General features: G+C 33.8%; 1 protein-coding gene and 12 non-coding genes across 13 annotated transcripts; 5 read left to right on the top strand and 8 right to left on the bottom strand.

Annotated features, from left to right (window-relative positions):
• Positions 1-899: 899 nt before the first annotated feature.
• F01E11.3 (uncharacterized protein) lies at positions 900-16,675 on the bottom strand. The gene is made up of 11 exons (NM_076779.8): positions 16,453-16,675; positions 16,263-16,406; positions 15,248-15,402; positions 10,727-10,807; positions 10,202-10,280; positions 9,928-10,153; positions 9,185-9,261; positions 2,829-3,253; positions 1,766-1,937; positions 1,207-1,292; positions 900-1,151 (listed from the first exon to the last, which is right to left on the bottom strand). The coding sequence occupies exons 1-11, from the start codon at positions 16,526-16,528 to the stop codon at positions 1,065-1,067; spliced, it is 1,608 nt and encodes a 535-aa protein (NP_509180.5). The 5' UTR covers positions 16,529-16,675; the 3' UTR covers positions 900-1,064.
• On the top strand, positions 4,269-4,289 carry 21ur-15051. Its single transcript, NR_071413.1, has one exon.
• F01E11.16 lies at positions 4,525-4,630 on the bottom strand. Its single transcript, NR_071412.1, has one exon. It is a non-coding gene; the product is annotated as an Unclassified non-coding RNA F01E11.16 (non-coding RNA).
• Positions 8,619-8,757, top strand: F01E11.15. Its single transcript, NR_071411.1, has one exon. It is a non-coding gene; the product is annotated as an Unclassified non-coding RNA F01E11.15 (non-coding RNA).
• On the bottom strand, positions 8,619-8,757 carry F01E11.14. Its single transcript, NR_071410.1, has one exon. It is a non-coding gene; the product is annotated as an Unclassified non-coding RNA F01E11.14 (non-coding RNA).
• On the top strand, positions 12,446-12,589 carry F01E11.12. Its single transcript, NR_071409.1, has one exon. It is a non-coding gene; the product is annotated as an Unclassified non-coding RNA F01E11.12 (non-coding RNA).
• On the bottom strand, positions 12,891-13,031 carry F01E11.10. Its single transcript, NR_071408.1, has one exon. It is a non-coding gene; the product is annotated as an Unclassified non-coding RNA F01E11.10 (non-coding RNA).
• Positions 13,662-13,798, bottom strand: F01E11.13. The gene has a single exon (NR_071407.1). It is a non-coding gene; the product is annotated as an Unclassified non-coding RNA F01E11.13 (non-coding RNA).
• On the top strand, positions 14,047-14,190 carry F01E11.11. The gene has a single exon (NR_071406.1). It is a non-coding gene; the product is annotated as an Unclassified non-coding RNA F01E11.11 (non-coding RNA).
• F01E11.9 lies at positions 14,056-14,271 on the bottom strand. Its single transcript, NR_071405.1, has one exon. It is a non-coding gene; the product is annotated as an Unclassified non-coding RNA F01E11.9 (non-coding RNA).
• A 2,615-nt stretch (positions 16,676-19,290) lies between the features above and the next one.
• On the bottom strand, positions 19,291-19,432 carry C16E9.8. Its single transcript, NR_071404.1, has one exon. It is a non-coding gene; the product is annotated as an Unclassified non-coding RNA C16E9.8 (non-coding RNA).
• A 1,528-nt stretch (positions 19,433-20,960) lies between these two features.
• C16E9.11 lies at positions 20,961-21,217 on the bottom strand. Its single transcript, NR_071403.1, has one exon. It is a non-coding gene; the product is annotated as an Unclassified non-coding RNA C16E9.11 (non-coding RNA).
• Positions 21,034-21,224, top strand: C16E9.26. Its single transcript, NR_071402.1, has one exon. It is a non-coding gene; the product is annotated as an Unclassified non-coding RNA C16E9.26 (non-coding RNA).
• The last annotated feature ends 16 nt before the right edge of the window (positions 21,225-21,240 follow it).

Genomic DNA, 21,240 nt, shown 5'->3' with positions numbered 1-21,240 from the left:
AGTAAATAAAGATAAAATTGTATTGTCGTGCATATCCGGTGGTTTCCTGCATCATATTCCACGTATTGTGTTCTGGACCAAAAAAATAGCGGTGATGAGCGTGGGCCGCGACAAATGAGTTTGGGTACGTCACCATCAGCAAATGAGTGAACGAGTGACATGCTTGTTTGTTACCAAAAAATTGTAGAAAAAAAGTTTGAACTAATGAGTTGCAAGTTCAATGTTCGTTTTTTCGATAAAAGAAGGGAAGTTGTTTTGAAATGCCTTTATGTTGGAAACAATTTTATCAAGGAGGGAATGGTCACAGTATACAAAGTTAACTTGAGAAAAAACAAAATAGTTGAAATAATTGTGTATTAGAACCAAAAGACAATCTAATCATTTTTACATAATATCATCTGAATCAGGGCTGGGACTTCCGAAAACCAAAAAAAAACACTAAAAAAATGTGTTGAAACAAAAAAACTACCGGACGAAAAGTTATGAAAATTATCACAGACGTAGATCTTAACCCACCGAAATGCTCTTCTTCTGAATGCCTGAAATGTGAAATGTGAAAATTGTCAGTGTCGGCCGGAGAGATCCAAACCGCTGGACGAAAATCTGCACGGAATGGGACCCGAGCCTCAACAAAAATTGGAAACATGCAGTCGTAGGACAGAAGAAGAGATGGGCTAAGGATATCGACGAAGAAAACGCAAAATTCCACACGATTCCGCCATGTCAGGACAAGTCGTCGTCGGAAAAAGAAGACTTGGAATGCTAACTCCGAAGGTTTCATGGCTGTCCATCGCACGTACTGACCGTGAAAAATGGAAAGAGTTTGTCCGCAGTTGCTTTGCAACTTGAACCCAACGGACATCAAAGTATCAAAGTAAGTAAGTACATATCACGATATCGAAAAAGTAATTTGTATTGAATTGAAAAATAGTTGTGAAATCTGATCATATCAGTAAATTATGTGATTAAATAAGTAATAAGAAAAATCAACGGATTGTTTTTGTTCAATTTTCAGAACTATAAAAGTCAAGTAATTGTCACTAGAAAAAAAAGAAAACCATAATCTATCCAAAAAAATTGTTTGAAGACTTGACTTCAATAACTCCATTTTCACTTGGAGAGGAAGGCGTTGGATGACTATGCATTTGATTCTGAAATTAAAAAAAATTTAAAAAAATTCAAATATATTGCTATAAACAATTTTACATTATTCCAGAAAGCTGCAACTCTATCACCGGCTTGATACACAGTCCACGCCCTTGGTTGAACAGGAAGAGGAGAAATCCCGTTGCCTGAAAATTATTTCAAAAATATCACATTTTCTATAATTTGTCATTCATTGTTTCAAACAACACTTAATTAAATATTCTCAATCAAAGCTGAAAATTTCAGAGAATTTAAAAAAGTTGTATTTTTCAGTCACAAACTGATTTTCTACAGAAAATTTAAAAAAAATACGATAAAAACCCAAAAGCATTTCCAAGCAGTATTCTCTCAGAAAATACTTTTAAAAACACGAACCCTTTTTGGTTTCAAATTTAAGTCAGATTTGGGCTGAACTACTTTTCTACCACTGTTACACTGAAAATATACTAAAAGGTATATAAAAATCGTTTTGTGCAGCACAACAAAACTTGTCCAAATAGCGTCTTTTTTTAAAAACCAAACAATTTTGAAAATGAAAAGGCATGGGAGATGCTCGTCGTCTGATTTCTTTATTCTTGGTTGTTTGAGACTGGGTGGCACTTCTCTTTTAACTACTCACCTCCAAACAAAGAAGTCCGTTGCTTTTTTGCTGTCATTGGTCTTGTTCGAACTTCTTCATGAATTTCTTGTGCCACTCCTTCATCCTCATTTGGCTTTTCATCTTCCAAACTACTACCATAATCGGATTCCGGTTCACTTTTTACGTCACTTTCTTCTTTCCCCTTTTTCTTCTGTAATATTTTGATTTGATTGAATTGATTGAGTTGCTATAACTTTCATTTGAAAAGTAGTATAACTTAAATTTACAAACCCGTAATTCTATAGAAAATGAAATATCAAAATGTACAGAAAAAAAGGATTTTTTCTTTATTAAACAGGTATTCTTAACTTTTCAATAGCAGCTCGTCGTAAAACCTTTCATTTTTCAAATCATTTTTGAAAATTTTAATTTACTGTCAAAAAGTGACAATCGTCCTGCTTTTGCCACTAATCTTGGAAGTCGACCAAAAAAAGTAATTTTTCTGCAATTTTAATGTTGTAATTTTGTCTTAAAAATTTGTGCTAAGACGTTGTAGGGGTCGAAACATGTGTTATTGTTCTGGAATTCCTTGAAAGCTCACAATTTTGAAATTTTGGCAATTTGCAACAATTTTGACTGGATCTCCTGGCATCAATTAAGACAATTGATGACATTTTTTTAAAGGTTTTTTACTTTATCCCAAAAAAGGTAATTTCTTAGTTTTTACCACTTTTTTTGGAATTGTTCAATCAAAAAAAAAAACATTTTCCTTCAAATTTTGTGGTCAACTTATGTTTTAAAAATTAATAATTAAACATTGTAGGTAAACAAACATGCGATAGTGCTACAGTTTTCTCAAAAATGGAAAAACTCACTTTTTCTCACTTTTGGAACCCCAATAAAAAATTGTCAATAATTGTTTTTTTAAGTTTCACCGTGTTACTTAGCACTACAGGAGTGGTTTTTAACAATTTGTTATGTTATTTGATCATACGGTAGTTTAAACTGAATTGTTTGAGAATCTCAAGCAAAATAGGGGCTTGTGAATCTGTTACATCGTGATTTAAATTTTTCAAAAAATTTCTCACCCCAATCAACGAACCTTGGTTATTTTCAATGTAGTCTCTGGTAAATTGGCAACATCAAACTCATCTAACTCTTGAGTGGACGTTGTCGTAACACTGCTCACTCCACTAATTTCCTCAGCTTTTCTTTCTTGCTCATTCGTGGTAATGGTGGTCGTGGTGGATGTGACAGCGGTAATGGGACCAATCTTAGTTTTTCGTCTCTTTTTCTCACTTTTCGCTTCGACAACACGTTGCGCGGCGGTTTCAACATCCGTGTTACGCATATCAACACCAACTGGACCAAAAGATGATGGAAGTGGCACCAGAGCAGCTGTTTTATTTTCCTCGACCGCCTTGTTGAACGCTTCCTGTATTGCTTTGCGAATGTTTTCACGCTCGTTTTTGATACGACGTTCTAGATGAATCTCAGATAGTGTGCCACAGGACTGTTGCATTTTTCCTGAAACAGAAATTGCTAAATGATGATTAGAACGGTTACATCAAGATAAAGATGGATTATCATTAATGGTAAAATTATTTGAAGCTACTCATATAACTGTAAAAAAATCATAGTAAAATTTTTCGGAAGTTTTTGAATTTTGGATATTTATGCGTGATTAGCCGATAAAACCGATTAAAAAAAGAAATAATAAATATTTATACAGTTATCAATTTTTGATACAGAGTTACGGAGTGTTTTTGGATATTAAAATTATGTACAGTGTCGGTCAATAGTCTGTCTGTTTTTGTTCTTGTGATATGCATGAGTTTTTAACCCACTTATAACTTAAAAACTAGATTTGTTAGAAATTTATATTTTAAAAATTAAATACTGCTGATTACTTTTCCTAATTTTCTATCAGTGCCTTTGAATAATTTAATCAGGTAGAAGTTACAGCAGCTGACAACCGGCAGGTTGGTCATTTAGAAAATCTAGTCAAAAATAGACCCACAGTGAGATGAGCTGCTGTAATTTTTTCCGAATGAAGTTTGTATATTCCTACTTTGACAAAATTGTGGAAAAATTATCAGCAACATTGTGTTAGTGCGAAAATAATTAGAATATTGACCGGCACTGTAGGCGTTTAACATATGTATTCGGCAATTTGCCAAACGTTTATTCACAAATTCTCTAACAAATTCTGAACTCTTTTTGTAATATTTTCTGATAAAAAAGTATAATGAGGGCATTCATAAAATACCTGAACTGGCGCAACTCCACTTTTAAGGTAAATCATAATTAACTTTTTTTTCAAAGTCTTAGTTCCCCTAACACAAACTAACTCGATATTTCATATATCATAGTTTGGATGTTTTTAATTCTTACATTTAGAAATTCCCAAGAGCTAAGTCATTGCTCTACAAGGTATGCGATCACTTCGTTAAACTACATTTGCTCGAAGTGCAAAAACTAGTGAATAGGAGAACTATGTTACATCTATGCGATAAATATGTCAGGAATCCCCTTGAGATGTTCCGAACAAAAACGACAGCGAACACTTTGGCCTATTTTTTCCTGCAAAAGCATAGACGATGCTTAAAAACCATAGATGTTATCTTGACTGAAACGTTTTCTTTTTCTTTTTTGTCTATTTTTTCATTTCAAAACTTCGACGCCTCATTTTTCACGCCCACTCTTTTACAAACCGTTTTGCCTCTTTTAGTTTTTTTGGGCTGTAAGCACATTTAAGCGCATTGCCATCAAAACAAAACCTGCGTGGTAGTAAGAAGCAAAACGAAACAAAAAAGGAGCAGTTTTGAGCTTCTAAATGTAAACGAAAAGTGTTGTTTTCAGCTACGAATGGGGCCCGACCCATGGAGTTCATTTTTCATTTTAAGAGGATTTGGCCCGTTCTGGAAACGTTTAGCGGAGAATAGATAATGACAAAAAACATCACAACAGACCCTAGTTTAGTTTTGTTTTTGCAAACTGTTTCATTATTTGTGAAAGTTTGAAAAATGTTGCTGTGAAGAAATTTTTTAAAATTTACTCTAAACTTTACTAAAATTTACTGTAAATTTACAACTTCACAAGTTTTAAAAATTCCACCAGTCAAGCTTTCGAAAATCTTAAGGTTTTGTTTTTGATTTCGAACTACATAATTAGGTTTCCAATAGGAGAAAAATTAAAGGTGGAGTAGTGCCAATGGGGAAAGTGTTAAAAACTACTCCAATGGTACAAAAATAACCGAACATCATAGTAAAAGAAAATTTTGAATTTACTGTCGAAAAGTGACAATTACTCAGCTTTTGCCTCTCAAAGTTTTGGAAGTCGGCCAAAAAAGTTTTTTCTACAATTTTCAATATTTTAGTTTTGTCTTAATTATTTGTGTTAAGATGTTGTAGGGGTCGATTCATGTGGCAATGTTCTCGATTTCCTTAAAGCTCACAATTTTAAAATTTTGGCAGTTTGCAAAAACTTTGACTGGATCTCCTGACATTAATTAAAACAACTAAAAGACGGCAATTATCAAAATGTTTGTAAAACCTACTTTTTTATGTTTGTTTTTACGAATTGCAAAATTTGCTGTATTTTTTAACTTATTAAACCAGCATTGCAGAGTTTTTGATTAGAATAATTTTCGCAAAACTAAATATACCACCTTTACCCTCTCTTGAGAAATCTCACACTGAACGTTTGCACTTTTAATTCTCATTAATTATTATTTATGATCTAATTCTTTGGGCAAGTAAAGACAAACGAGCGAGAACGACCATCTATTCGATGACATAAAAAGCAATGTCATTTCTCAAGACATTGGTATATTTTAGAAGTTTTAATTTGTGGGGGCATGAATTCGAAATGAAAGTTACGCACATATCCTGTGGTGCTCATCAGTACCCCTTTCTTTTTCTCTCAATAACCGAGTCCACCAGCCTCTTATTCTTTTTCATCGAATTTTCTTATTCGCTCTTCAATTTCTTTTATTTTACGTTTTTGTGTTTTCAAATTTTGTTCTCCCCCCTCCCAGAAAATCTAAAAAAGAAACTAATAAAATTTAATAAGAGTGCTTCTGTGATTGCTGCGCTTCAAACTCTCATTCAAATTTGTTTCAAGTGCCTATTTGAAAACTTCTAGCCGTACTTTTATTTATATTTTTACTCTTTTTTTTCTATTTTTCCGGGTTCACCAGAAATGTGGAAATGAGAATGAAGTTGAAGGAATTGAGTGGAAAAAGAGAAGTATACTCATCACTATCACGTCCATCTTATTTTGTCAATTAAAGTCGTGTCTTAGAGTGACATACACACATGCGTCTCCATCCACACTATTCCGAAGCTTAACGTTTGATGGGGCAACGATGGCGACGGAATAGAGTGGTGGAGAAGGAAATTGCCAAACGCTTCTTTAAAAAAGCTTGTCTTTATTTTGACTGATTGCCTTGGTTTTGTGAACGAAAAAAGTGATGCAGGCATTTAACTCTTGTGAAAATGAAACAATGTAAATTATTTTTGAAACATTTTATCAAAGATACGATTTTAAAAATCACAACGTTCAACTTTGGGTTCAAATTCTTTTTGGATTCATTCACATTCCCAGACTTTCCAGAGCAGAACACATTTATTTCTTCTCGAATAGAAAGTTTGCAAGAAAAGGGCCGAACCATTTCTCACACTCATCATGAAAAAGTCATTAAAACTTCCCAATTGTTTTTTACACTTCTGAGTTGGAGTCTTTCTCATTATAGTACGCTTTTTTTTAAAGAACTTTAATAATCGCTGAAGCTAGTTGTCTATTAATAAGTTCAATTGAACTTAGGATACACTACTTGAAGTACTTTCTTGTGGTTTTACTTAACACAGCTCATTGTGACGCATTAGTTTGTGGCCTTTTTTTTAAATTTCAAAACATTTTTTCGAAATAGGCTGTAAAAAACCTATCCAAGTCGATATTTTGATGTCCAATATGACTTTCGAATTTTGTCTAGAATGATTTTTAAAAAATACGGCAAATTAAAAACTTCCTGAAAATTGTATCAGATGTTCTGAACAATTGAACATGAAAAACACTTTTTTTTATCTTGTACTGTTGCTACATTATTTAGCACTATTTAACTCATTAAAGATTAATCACAGCGACTATTATCTGAAAACTTGTAAAATTGTGTAAATTGGGTTTACCCCAAAAAAAATAAACTTTTTCTCAAAAAGCGCCACTTTTCAGTTTTGATTTTATCAACGTGGGTTCTGTTTTACATAAATATATAGTTTGTCGGATTACGTTTGTACAAAACTAGTGAAACATTTAAAAAATTAAAAAGTCAATGAAATTAATCTCTAATAATTTCAAATTAAAAATGATTTAAATCTATTCTAAAAGTTGATAAACTGCAAATTTTTTATTTTGTGGCTAATCTGGAAAAATAGATTCAATGTAATAGGTTTAATAGGTTTAATGGGTTTAATAGGTTTAATTTAATGCAATAGGTTTGATGTAATAGGTGTGATAGGTTTAATTTAATGTAATGCGCACAATTACCCGTACAAAAGTATTGTTGTGTAACTTTAACACCAGACGTCAGAAAAATATGAAACATTACAAAAAGTTTATTTATATCCCATACAACACAATTTAATTAGTCATACTCCTTGCGACCTCCTTTCGTGGCGATGGCAGCTCGAAGAAGTCGCGGGTAGGCTTCGATGTCCGTACGCAGGTACTTAGGTCCGGCGAGAAACCAGGCTAATCTTCCTTTGGTTTGAACGCTTGGATGTGAGTTGCGCACGACTGTTGGAGAGTTTTGCAGTATAAGCAAGCGCTCCACATAGCTGGAACACACAATGACATCCTCCGAGATGATTTTGGAATTAGGGAAGAATTTCCTTCTTCAAAATCTCTTTGATTTACACGTTTTCTTGATTTTCACGCCATAATCGATGAAATTCAAATGATACTTGCCAGTTGAGCATGCTTCTCCAAAACTGTGGTGCTGGGAGGGTGGGTGTGATTCTAAGCTTGTCTTTGACGATTCGTTTTGATCCATCCTACTCGAGCCCAGGCCAGCAGCCATTATTCTCATAATTCGATGTGGATTTCTTCGGATCCTCTCTCTTACGGTCGTCACGACTTCCGGAGTGGCCACCTGGTTCTTTTTTCTTGCCCAGCACGGTCCAGTAAATTACCAAGCTCCCCGGTCCTTCCAATTTTATCTTAAACTGTCTGGCGAGCAACGGCAAGCTTTTTAGAAGTGGTAACTCGGCTCACCACTTCCGAAAAAAGTCGATAATTCAAACACGATGTGCGCTGAAGAGTGCCATTTGGCTGAAAATTGTCCCATTGAGCTGAAATTTTCAACAACAATAAACAAATGCTTAATGATTAAATTAAATAGTATTGATGCGCATATCATGCGTAAGCGCGCGTCATCGTTATGTCAAACTTTGTCCGGGTAATTGTGCGCCGCCGTGTATAATACCACCCTAATACATAGCTTGTTCTGAGAAATGTTTCACATCCTTATGCAAACGATAATTCTAGAACCTGGTGGGTCTGGCTAATTTTCGTGTCTTTCTACAATTTTTCAACAACGTCTTCCGAATTTCGGAAATTCCGCATCCAAATTTTTTTCCTGCAATAGTGTATGTGTCCATGCGAGGCGTGCCAATTTTGTCAGCGACTTCTCCATTTTCTCACACTTATTCCTGGCTGCCAAAAACTAACTGCTAGTTTCAGTTTCTCACTGCTTTTTTTCTCTTCCTTTCGGAAAATCTTAACATGGTTTCATAGTTTTTTTCGTTTCTTTTTTAAATTTTCAAAATTTTCTACGATTTGTAAACATTATGATTTATTTTTTACACAGAATACCTTCAATCTATATTGGTGCAGACACTACGTTTTGAAACAAATTCAAACACGTCACCATCATCCAGCATAACTATTAAATTACTCTTTCGCCCTGAAGCACTTTGCAAGTGAGTTTATTAGTATTTCCACTTGCGGATGAACAAAATTTCTTCCGACATATCTTTATCCTCCAGTAACAAAAAAACGTATTTTTGAACGGGTACCCCACATTATACATTTCGAATTTCCCATTAGCCACTAATCTTGGTTTCGATTTTGAATTTTGAATTTTGAAATTTTATGTAGTAATACATATTGACATTTCCACATTTATTTTCATCCCACATTCCTTTTATTTTTGGTCCCGGTGATGTTTTCGTTTTGCGACCAATTTTAGCCTGAGAACACATCCCCAGAGTGCAATATGACGTTATTGGGCAGTTGCAAAACGAGTTGTAATTAGATGTGACGGATGTCCAGAAACCATTAAGAACATGAACTCTTCTTCACAGTGGGTCTATGTTTTCTTGTTCTTTTAGTTTTTCCGGTCCATGTCCTTTTTAAATCCCTGCTTGAAATGTTTTGAAACCTATTTACCCAACTTACTGTTCAATTTTGGTTTCTTGGCAGCCACAACGTTCGGATTGTCAGATGGGAGCACGTCGTTCAGTTGCTCGGCAGCTCTGAAAGTTAAACTGAAGGTCGTATGGAATTTTGGCTACATCACGATCGCCACTATCGTATTCGTAATCAACCAAAACGCACTACAGCGGTACGTCTCTTGTTTTTTATACAGATTTTAAAAAACGTGTAAACGGAAGCAACTGCGCTGCAAATTGTTAGACTGATTTTATTCAGTTACAATTTCCAGAAGTGATTTACGTAAAATTATTTAATCGCTATTAGGCTCTAGAATTTTTCCAAAATTTGTTATATGTTAAAATGTTCTCGTGTACCAATTTTGACGAGAAAATTCAATGATTGAGTTAGATTTATGCTACATAAGTTTTTCAAATAATTTGATTGAAGTTGAGAGAAAGAGGAGACCGACTGAAACAAAATTTGTCCAACTCTATTTTTTACAATTGGGAATTTTAAGTCCAACAATGTTTTTCGATGTCACTATTAGAACACAATCCGTTTTCAGCTCAAAATACTGTAATTTCAAGAAGAAATTATCAGAGCAGTACACACTGTATGTGTTTTTGTCAGTTTTGCAAGTTTCAAGAATTTTTCTATCTTACAAGGCCTACACGAAAAATTGATTTCACTTGAATTCGACTTTTCAACTTTATTTAAAAATGGAATAAAATGCTCAAGTATGTACAATTTTCGATACTAAAACTTACGGCTCACAATGCATCGGCAATGGATTAATGACCAACTGCTTCTTCATACTGGCTCTTTGAGCTCTTGTCATATCGTCTCCAACTTCAGTGCCATACATATAACCACAAGTATTGAAAAACAAAAACAAGCAAAACCATCCAATCATTATAATGATCACACCGGTTCCAATAACTCCAATTAAAAACCACCATTTTGTTGAACTTTCGTTTTCGATATCTCTATCAGCTGAAAAAGGCAGCTTACTTTTCAAAAAAATTACTTAGAAACACAAACATATTATTCTTCCAAGCGGATAGCGTAAAGTAGCAGAAATTTGTGAAATAGTGAGCAGTGTCAAATCATCAGCAACAACCTGGAAATCTGATTTAATTTTTGATTTAGCGTTTTATAAATTGAAACTCGTATTTTATTCTCCGTTTACCCATTCATACAATGAACTAAATTGTTAAAAACTTTACGTAAGAAATAGGGTGTTAGTTTAATTGATATAAAAAGTATTAATTTGACCCGGAACTTACCCTCTTAATTTTTTGGATAAATTGAACTTGAAAGTGATTAAATAGCTAATGAAATATTGGAAAAGAATAAATTATTCATGGCTTAAACGGTGTAAAGTTAAGTTTTCAACAGATGTTGGTAACATTTCCAAAGTTATTGGGCTTTCAAAAATTAGTCTTGCAGCCTCTAATAGTTTTGCACCCCTATGGGTTGATTGAAAATTAGTCTTGCATGCAAGACTAATAGAGGAATACGGAAATCGTTTTTTTTGACGTATAATAAGTATCTTAAAATCTTTACCTCTCCAAGTACGGGCGCAGTCCCTGCATATGTTACAAAGTGGATATATGTTAGTTCTCCTGCAGTTCGTTTTTTGATTATCTGTAAAAAGTAATGTGAAGAAAGAAAACCCCAAAACATGTTTGAAAACTATTCGTGTGAATGCTTTTTTGTGTTGTTTATTTTTTTTTAGAGAAGCAAATGATAAACTAAGCTAATCAAACCAATTTTCTATCCGTTTGTTCAAGAGCCGCACGTGTCTGCTAAAACATAAAATTCTAGTCTACTGAAAAATTCTGCTCCAGAAATTACTATGCCGCGTAGCTTCTCCATGGTGAGTGCTTTTAAAAATATTGTTTCTAAATTTGAAAAAAAACATGAGTTTGAAAACTATTGGTGAGGTATAGTTTCAAATATTTCTGCTGTGCGCTTGCTCTCAGCTTCTTGCTCCCGGTTCATTTTCGAGGAATTTGAAATATCTGAGAGTCTATGGTTTCCAAGTACATCATTCAAATTTTTTGCAACCAGATCTGAATCTGAATCAGACCGAAAAATCAGATTACCGGTTCTTGGACTTCGTGGAAAATTCAATTTTTTCCACGTCAATAATTGTAAATTTGAATTGAGTGCTCAGTAGATTGTTATAATGGCTTTCGGTTTAATATATATTTTCCTTTTAATTCTAGTTGAACGCTTATTAAATTCAGACATGTTATTCATTTTTTTTTATGCCGCAGTTGTTGTTTTTTTAATATTGTTAGATTTTATCTCATGGCAAACTATAGAATTCAAACTCTAGACTAAAATATGACTTTTGAAATATATTAAAAGAAGCTGCAAATGAAAAGTTGTGTTTTTTTGACCCTCAGTGTTCTGAACCCCTTTATTGTTGTTGATGTTGTGCTCCTTCTGGAAAACCTGGCTATTGCCCAAATGATTGTTTTCTTTCACAAAAAAAGCGATGAAAAAGGCGACTGAACACGTCTTCAACCTTTCTTTTATAGGCGACTGCTTCAGTAAGTGACTCTTCGTGCGAAAACTTTCCGCTTTCCGTCGACAATACACTTTTTCTGGGAGTTCTTTCTAGGAGTTTCTTGAATTATCATTGAGCCTTCCGATTTTAATGAATAGAAAATGTATGTCATTGTTTCAAAAACTGCGTGTCTAATGATTGACATGTACTTTATTGGGTTAGTGCAAATTTTAAGTACTATACATATGTATATCGTACTCTCTATTAGTATTGCACATCATCGTTAAACTTTCACAGTTTATATCTATGCTATCGTTTATTCTATTCAAAGGTTGTCCACGAAGAAAAAAACTTGCGATTTCTTTTTCAATTACTTTGTAATTAAAAAATTATTTAAATTTTCAAAAATTTTTGAATTTTTCAAAAATACGGCAAATTTAAAATGATAGTTTTAACATTTAATACAAGTTTTAACATGTCAATATTCCTAACTGTTAGAAAAATGGTTAAAAAATTAGACGAGGTTTGTAAAATTGTAAACGATCAGAAAACATTTGAAATCTGTAAAACTAGTAAAATTAAAAAACAAGAATTGTAGATATGTTATTAGAACTAAACTATAAGAACTGAGCGAATAGAGATATGAAAAACTGACACAAAACTGACGCTAGAAAACGGCAACCCACCAGACAAAGACCCAACAAATTCTAACCGAATGTGTATTTGTTTCGGTTGCTCTCCAAGTATTTCCGAAATTTTCGTGGGGGCCCATGTCTCGGCACGCGTTTTCGATTTGTATGTTTGGTTGAGCCTCACCATAGAAAGAAGGAAAAATGTAACACCAAGACATCGATTAAAGGACCAAAAGAAAGAGGAAGAGGAGAGGAGGAAGAAGAAAAAGGAATGAAGAAGGAATAAGGCAAGAGTAGGATACGCGAGGGAGGAAAAGAGGGTGTCCGTTTGGTGGTGGCATGGCGCAAAAAAGATGGCAAAAATGCAGGGTTATAGGATGCTACTGGTGGATTCTGATCTTGAAGTTTTGGCATAAGTAATCATGGATTTTTCTCACTTACTGTTTTTATTTTGTTTATTTCCAGAACAGTTATTTCACATATACCTAAATTCCGTTCGCCTTATCTAGAATTAGAATCTCTGTTGATTATTTAAAATGAAAACAGTCCAAAAATCTTTCAACTTCACAATTGAACTACTCTTTTCCTCCACTCCACTTCTAAAATCACTGAAGTCAAATATGACACTCAGTTGGTCACTGAAGTCAGTGCTCAAAGTTCTAGAGCTTGAAACTATAATTACAACGTTTCTCCACCTGCGTCTTCTCTTCTTTTTGTTTTCCTATTCCCCATACTACTAACAACACCGAATTTTCCAAAAAGGGACTTATTGCACATGAAATGCACTTTTGTGGGAACTTTGCCTAATAGTACGTCAATTCATCATGAAACTATGTATGATGCTTGCTGAATTTTTTGAAAGTTTGGAATCAAGATGCTTTATGAAATCAAGTGCAATATTGTTTTGAAACAAAATAATAGTTCAGTTCAAAAACCAATAAAAATTTAAATTAAAAAAATTTTAGATACAGCTTAATGCTCAAACGAGGAGTAGCGCCAGTGGGGAAATACTTGAAAAACGGTCCAAGAATGGTCTATTTATATTTCAATATTCAAACACTGTAGGAATTCGAATATGCAGTTTTATAACTTCCTGGAAAGTGGCAAAACTTAGTAACTGCCACTTTTTGTTAATAAGACTTTTTTTTAAATTTTAACTGTGATATTTGGTCATTATATGAATGCATTTAATCATTTTTCCACTAGCCGAACTTCAACTTTAAAACATGCTCCAACTTACTTCAGTTCTTAATATTGTTTTAAGTAACTTTTTTGGGCTACTAAAACAAAAATTTCAAAATTTTCGTAAATTCTTTTCTTGTATATCATCTCTCGCCAGCCATTGTGGTCATTATGGCCCCTAGTGGGTCTGGGTGGCATCGAAATGCTTGCAAATTGCATTTCGGAAGTTGGGTCGGGTATTTCTGCTCACCCACCAACCAATTTATTGGTCAATAAGTATTTTTGAAGATAGAGTTTGGTTTGCAGTTTTTTCTTTGAAAAAAGTCTAATATTCGCCCTTATTTTCGCAAAACTAGTCGCTTTAAAAGCCTAACGCTAATTTCCGGACGCCGGATCTTTGGACGCTATTGCCGTTGGGGCTCTTCATTTTTTCTGAACTCATTCTACGAAACATTGATGCTCTAAAAATGTGAATTTACGTATGTTGTGTACCTTGCTCTCTTTTTTCCTTCCAAAAAAACCTAGGGTCAAGTAATTTTTTTTTTGGAAGAAGTGGAAAAGAAAGAGAGCGTCGGCTTTTGGTAAAAGAGGTCCAGAGGTCCAGACGGCTGCCGCATTTGCACTTTATTTATTTTTGCGCCTGTTTCAAACATGCTCTATCTTTTTGCATCTATCGCTCTCCTGAAACATACTTCCTCAAATTCAAGAGGGCCCAGGAAGAAGTATATAAATGTGTTTTGTGAAATTCTTTTGAAAAAATTGTACTCTCTTATTTTCAGCAAGTTTATTCGGGACATTTTTTTAATCCTTTTTTTCTGAATAGTTTGAAAATCAAGATCCAAATAATATTAGAGCAGAGCACAATTTTTCGATTTTAAATTTCTCTGAAATCCTTCAATAGGCTATGAAACTACATTTTCACTAAGATTTTTTAAGTAGACAAACTTTTTTTGGTTTTTTGGTATGTCGTGTTTTCCTGTTCTTGTGAAACTCTAACTAAATTTGGAACACGAAATCTCTTGTGACATTCGCTTGTTGTTTGTTTTTGTTTTCTTTTTGTGACATTCGTAAATCAATCACTGCCTGATGTCAGTTAGAGTCTGGAACAAAATAGGGATACCAGCTAAAAGAGAAGAAAACAAAAACAAACAACAAGCACATTATAGTGAAAAATATTCAAGTTGGAATTGGAATAGTTAGAACTATTTTTCTGCCGTTTTCAACGATATAAGTGTATGTTCACCTCAAACTCTTTCTCTAAATGCTTTATTTTTTGCATTGTTTCCGGCAGGTCGTAGAATATAAATACATTCTGACTAGAGTAAAATGTAGACAGAGTGAAAAATATCCGCCATTATTTATTGAGTGCTCCAAAAGTGCAGTGTCTAGGTTCTCATTTTCTTTTTGCATTTTGATTTTTTTGTTTGATTATTGAAGAAATATTTTCGAGTTCCCTTGAAATAGCGATTAATTGTTTTGTGCGATTAAACTTTCAAACTTCTAAACTCCAGTGACCACGTCTCGAAAAAAGTTGATGATGAAGAATGAACCATTGGGGAATACTGCGAGGTACTAGGAGACAAAAGACAAAAGCTACTCATGTGCTTTTTCGCATAGCGACGTAAAAGCCATTAAAGAATGTTGATGTATTGACTGTTTCTCATATTCATATCCTCGTCACCATGGATTAATCATGAACATTTTTGTGATATCAAGCAGCTAATAAGGCTATTTTTATCAAAGACCTCAACTCACTTTTGTGCTATAACTTGAATTAGACGCAACAATTTCCGCAGGTGGCGTTTGCTTTCTATGTTTATATGCAGCCAGGATGAATGCCATGTCAACTAATTGGTCTAATCTCTTCTCTATTTCCGTGAATGTTTCTTCAACTCGGCTTGATTTTAACTCTAAAATGACAGTGATGAATGACAGTGTGAAGTTTATGGATAATCTTTTACAGCTACATTTGTTTTGCTAAAATGACCGAATGTGAGGCGTTTCTAAAAAATTTAGTGATTTTTTATGGGCATTTGAAAAAAGTTTAAACTCTTTGTTCACCTATAATTTTTTTTCTACAATTTAAAAAATTCTTTTGGAAAGTTGGCGCTTTAATAGCATTTTTGAAAACCCCTTATTTATTTTTAAACTGCTTTATTAAGATATTCGGTCACTATTAATAGCTTAGAAATGAAACAAAATACTGAAATTCATAATGAGACCACATGAAAACTTTTCAAAATTTTCAATGTAGGTTTACAATCGAAAATCATTGAAATCAGTTAACAGGCGGAAATTAACTTCTAGTCATTTACATACTTTAACCTTGGTTTTTTTTGGTGATTCAATTTCCGGATTTCATGTTGATTATGGAACATTTTCAATTTATAAGTAATTTCTCCAGGCTTTTGACTCAAAAAACCTAAATCAACAGAAACACACAAGATAAACTAGCATAAAACAGATCAGAAAACATTATTCACCGGATGAAAATTTTGGTAAAATATAAGATTTTAATTAAGGTGTTTATTGTTTTGAACCGTATCAAAAAATTAAAAATTTTTTGTAGCATTTAGTGAAAATATTCTCAAATTTGTTTTTTATCAACAATTCGGACCATTTTTTTCACATGAAAAACATTTCACTACTTTCTGAAACTAGTGGAGCTCTTTCAAACAAATTTTCAAAACACTAAATTTAGAGAAATTAATTTATTTTTGTTTTTGCTCTCACACAGAATTCTAAATTCACATATATAAGTCTTTCTTACCTAATTGCACTATGTACAAAAACGATGGCTCTGTTGCATTGTGATATTTTTCAATAGTTCCAATAACATTATCTGATGTTAAATTTGCATTATTTCCGTCAGTTGTCGTCCCGCTGTTTTCCAGTGTTTGTGCAATAATCGACACTACAACTTTTTAATATAACAATTTTATTTAATTTGGATGAATTACCTGGGGAGTCTGGCGCTTGCTCTTGTGAAATATCTATGAAACTGATTACTATTGCATAGACAATGATAATTTTCATGTCAAAAGTCCGGGTGTCCTTTTTTGAAGGAGCCCGGACAGGTCGAAGATGCTAACAAGTAGAAGAACACGAGAGAAATTTGAAATAAAACTGAAAAAATCGACAAACGTTGACCAGAACGTGTTTCTCTGCTATGAAGACCTTGTTGCTATGGTGTTGTTTGGTGAGGTGGGTGGCCAGAATAGCGTGTGTGTGCGTGTATATGTATTTGGAGGAGAATATGCAGAAGGAAGAGACGGAATGAGAGGCAGTGAGGCTCTCAGGAGGTGATGAGGTCTGACACCACAACCGATTGATCCGTCGTCCAGGAGAAAAAGTGGCTAGAACTAAGCGGTCTTGTCGGCAAGTTAGAAAGTGTGTCTATCTATCATATCTCCTTTTCCTGCTGTCTTCATTTTGACTTCTGACTCTTGTTTCACATCTCTATAATTCTCCATTCTCACAATCAGCATACACTTTGCCTCCTTTATCTCTCAACCCTTCATTAACTTACTACTATTTCTTTGAATGGGTGGAGCATTTGTTCAATAAGTACAATATTTATAGGACGCTTCTGACTATCGGATTTGAACACATATCTTTTTACCTACAAACGTTCCTCAAGCAAAACTACAAACTACAAACTTTCCAAAATTTGCACTATAAACACATCTGGAAGAAAATCATAAATAGAGAGAGAATATTTTTCTTTTTAATTAGATATTTAAAAACGAATTTTAAATTTATTTTTGACCTATTTTTGAGAAGTTATAAATAGTATAGCTTGAAAGCTGTAGTAAGTAGAAAGGCATAGAGTTTCTCATGAGGTCCAAATTTATTGAAAATGTAGCACTTTGCCGAAACTTAACTGATACCCTTGAAAATAGTAAAACATTTCAAAACATTAAGGTTAACTTTTGAATTTATGTATATGTTGCATAGTTTCGATCACCCCAAAAAGTTTCTGATTTTGTGGGGAATAAAAGCCATAAGTACTATTTTTCTTATTGAAAATAGTATTTTGAATCATAATATCGCATATTTTTATAAAAAAATTTGCAAACTAAAATTTCAATCTTAAAAATGTTAATCAACATGTAACTTTTATTTAGGCATCCGATAATTGATCGAAAAATCTGATTGTTTAAATTTCCAAAATTATTATCGAGAACATTGAATTTTTTATGCATATTCTTGCAATCTATTGAGCTGGTCGACTGATGAGAAGTGCAAGTTGCGTTGTTTTATTAATCTCTGCGTGGATTAGTAGAATGGTCATCTACTACGACTCACTTTTTATCTCAACATCTTCATGCAGCTTTGCATGTTTTTCGTTTCATTTTTCCTTCGTTTCACTTTTTTCATCCAGTCTACCGATGAGTTGTACATGAAATGGCATACACACAAAATTGTCGAACATCGGTGAAGCCCGCAAAAAACAAATCCAGATTTGAAAAAAGGTTTTTTGATTTCCAATCTCTTTCTCCAATGGAAGCTGTTTTCCTTTTTCTGCTAAGTCGTATCAAAAAATTTTGATTTTAAAACCGCCAAACCAAAATACCAATATTTAAATCAAAGTCCAAAAATTGAATTATATTTCCCATTATTATATCCGAACATCTCAGAAAATCACAGAAAGTTTGATACCTGATGGTGAAAAGCGGAAAGATTATTTTTCAATTTTCATTCTCCATTTGTGCGAGATAGTCGAGATAGCACAATTGTGCGAGATAGTCTTCACTCACTTTTCGATTTCCCGATTTTTATCATTTTATCAGCTGGTTGGCACCCCTTCCGGATTAAAAGCTTTTGCCTTTCCGAGCACCAATACTTTAATAGTAAAGCCAGACCCACTTATTCCAACTTTTTGTGCATCCAACAAAATGCAAAAATTGTACAAGTGAAGTGTTCAATCAACAAAAAATTCAGAGCAAGGTTCTCTTTGCCTCGGTTCTCCTCAGAATTGCATCGTCTTCGTCTAATTCCGAAGTTCTTTGTGCCACTTTTTGAGAACCAAACTTCATTATCCACGACGATTGTGGTCAGAGCCACATTCCTCCGGGTGTCCCATCACTCGAGAATAAGACTCGTAGTATTTTAAGTGTCTTTCCGTAGTTTTTTTTTGCTTAATTTAAACTCACTATGTTTGGAGTCAAACACAGGGCACGATATCTGTAATTGTACATGTCAATAAAAATGCAAATAAAAACTCTGCACTGTCTTTTTAAAACATCTGACACATCATATTAGAAAACTAATTAACTTAGGAAGACATATACCGTTTTTCATCTCTTAGTACAAATGATATATCTGTGAGTTTTGAACCCTCATTAGTATTCAATTAAAAAAGTTTGCATGTAAAAGCTTGAACTATCCTTCTAAATTTTTTTTCTGAAATTGTTCAGCAAAATTTTGGAAATAACATATTTTTCGAGTTTGAAAGTTTGCCCAAACTTGATCATATTGTTAGTTTTCATTAAGATAGTTAGCTTTGTGGGGCGTCTATAGAAGTATTCATACAAAATCCCCACAGTTAATGTTCCATCTTTAAAAAATGAAATACATTAGTTCAAAATTTATACCGTACGATCCCCATTCAACTTTAATTCCGGGTGAAAATGCAGGTTTTCTTGAAGTTTACAATATCTGTAAAATGATAAATAATTCTGTAGACTATAACCACTAACTTGCACTATCTTAGTTTGTTCTATCAAAAATATTTTTGGTAAAATTTGAACATCTCGTCAAAGCTTGCCTTGCAAGGACCGAGATGTCCCATCTCGTGAATTTTTGATCATATTCTTCCTACTCTATATGTGCTTGTTTCGTGATCTCATACCACATTCCATGCATTCTGTGATCTTATCCCGCCAGCTTTATACTTTTCAATGTACGTTCCGTATCGAGAACAAAATTAGTTATTCATTGGGGGGCGAAGAGCAAAAGCAGATGAGATGCGAGCGGATGACGACGAAAATAGGTACTTTTCTTGTTTTCATATTTTTCCATTTCTCCCGCTTGGAAGTATGTTACATCATCGTTGTTTTTATTTTCTATTTTTCTATTCCGGAGGAAAACATACATAGAAGATTTTTTTCGATCTTATTTATTTATTGCCTCGATGTGACTCAAATTCTTGAAAATACTGGGTAGATAATAACTGTCGCGGCTCTTTTTGTGTTAAATCCCAACTCAGTAGTTAAGAAGTTTCAACTTGACATTTGTTGAAAAAATAGCCAAAAAAGTAACATTTTTGACGTCGGCTGTGGTTTGTTTAAGAATACGTTCACTTTTCTTTTTTTCCAGAAAATCTGAACAGCTTCTTTGGCGGTGTCTTGCCATTGTGGGGTAGTCTCTTTTCGCTAATCTCTTTTTTATTGCCCTCAACGACTTTCTGCGAAAGAAGGAGACTTTATCAGATTATTCTCTCCTGCCATGACATTCAACAACAATTATCCCGTAGACCCCGGTGGCGTAGAGCCATTTTGGCAAGCAGTCAACTCCCTGATTCGATTATTTCGATTTTCGACGTGTTTCCCGTAAGCTTTTCCCCCCACTTCCTAACTCACATCTCACTTTTTCATTTACTAGTACTTGTGGCAATTAGAAGTGGTTAAGTCACCAACACTATGGCTTCGGCATCATCTGGTGCACATATTCATTTTTCGAAAAATTCTCTTGAGAACGTTATAGCTGTTAATGTTTTTTGTGCTCTTCTCCTAGAAAGCGAGAGAAACACTTATTCATTTCTTTAGTATACTTTGCTTGTGAACTAACTAATGTAATAAATAACCTTGTAAGATATTTTTTAAAATTTAACTTGCGAACATATAATAATTTTTAAGTTACAGAAAAAATTAAGTTTAAAAAGTTATCTCGAACTTCATAAAACTGATCATTTGTTTCAGAAACGATCGTAAAATCTGATTTTCACTTGGAAAATGTGTTTCTAAATATCTACAAAAGAATTTCGAATTTCACCTTCTACTTAAAGTAAACTGTAATTTGAATGAGGTTGTCTGCAAATTGTAGAAAGGCCTAAAGAGAATACAAGAATTTTTTGTCAAAAAGTAGAAAAAAGCACATAACATTTTATTATCAATGTTTTCTATCATAATAACTGTATATCGAAACTATTTGAAACAATTCAAAACAAAATCTGTTTAATACTGCCAAAATGTAGCAATCGATCCTTAAACGGCGTTTTTCGGCAATGACGGACGGGGCTGTGAGCTTTTTTGCTTATTCTTTTTGCATTTAGCATTTGAAATACTCATCTATGCTCCATTTATAAAGCTTTAAATAAAAGTTGAACCACGTCGTACGCTTTTAAACTCCGCCAGCCTCTGCGGAACAAAGATGTCTTAATTAATTTTTTTTCTAATTTTTTAACATAAAAACTTTTCTCCTTTTTTTCAATTTTGGATTTATTTGTGTCCGACTATACTGTAACGACACGTGCCAACTAAGTAATTAATAAAGAGAGCTCTAACGCCCTAGCGGATGCTTGGTTGTGTGGAAAATGTGGATTTTCTCCTTGACAGCTCATGCATGCGCATTCCGGAGAACCGGACGACTCAATGCAGTCAACTTTCTTGTGTGCGCCAACCTCACCACGGCGACGTATACCTCCAGTGGCCCCACAAAGGCTCAACCCACACTTTTTTTCTACCCGGGGCCAACTTACCCTAGCTCTAACTTGTCTCTTTTTTCCTTTTTTTTTCTCCAACTTG

The sequence above is a fragment of the Caenorhabditis elegans genome, chromosome X (genome assembly GCF_000002985.6).
Source record: "Caenorhabditis elegans chromosome X".
In the NCBI taxonomy this organism is placed as follows: Eukaryota; Metazoa; Nematoda; class Chromadorea; order Rhabditida; family Rhabditidae; genus Caenorhabditis; species Caenorhabditis elegans.
Note: the sequence above shows the minus strand (reverse complement) of the source record. Positions and strands in the feature narration are given on the sequence as shown.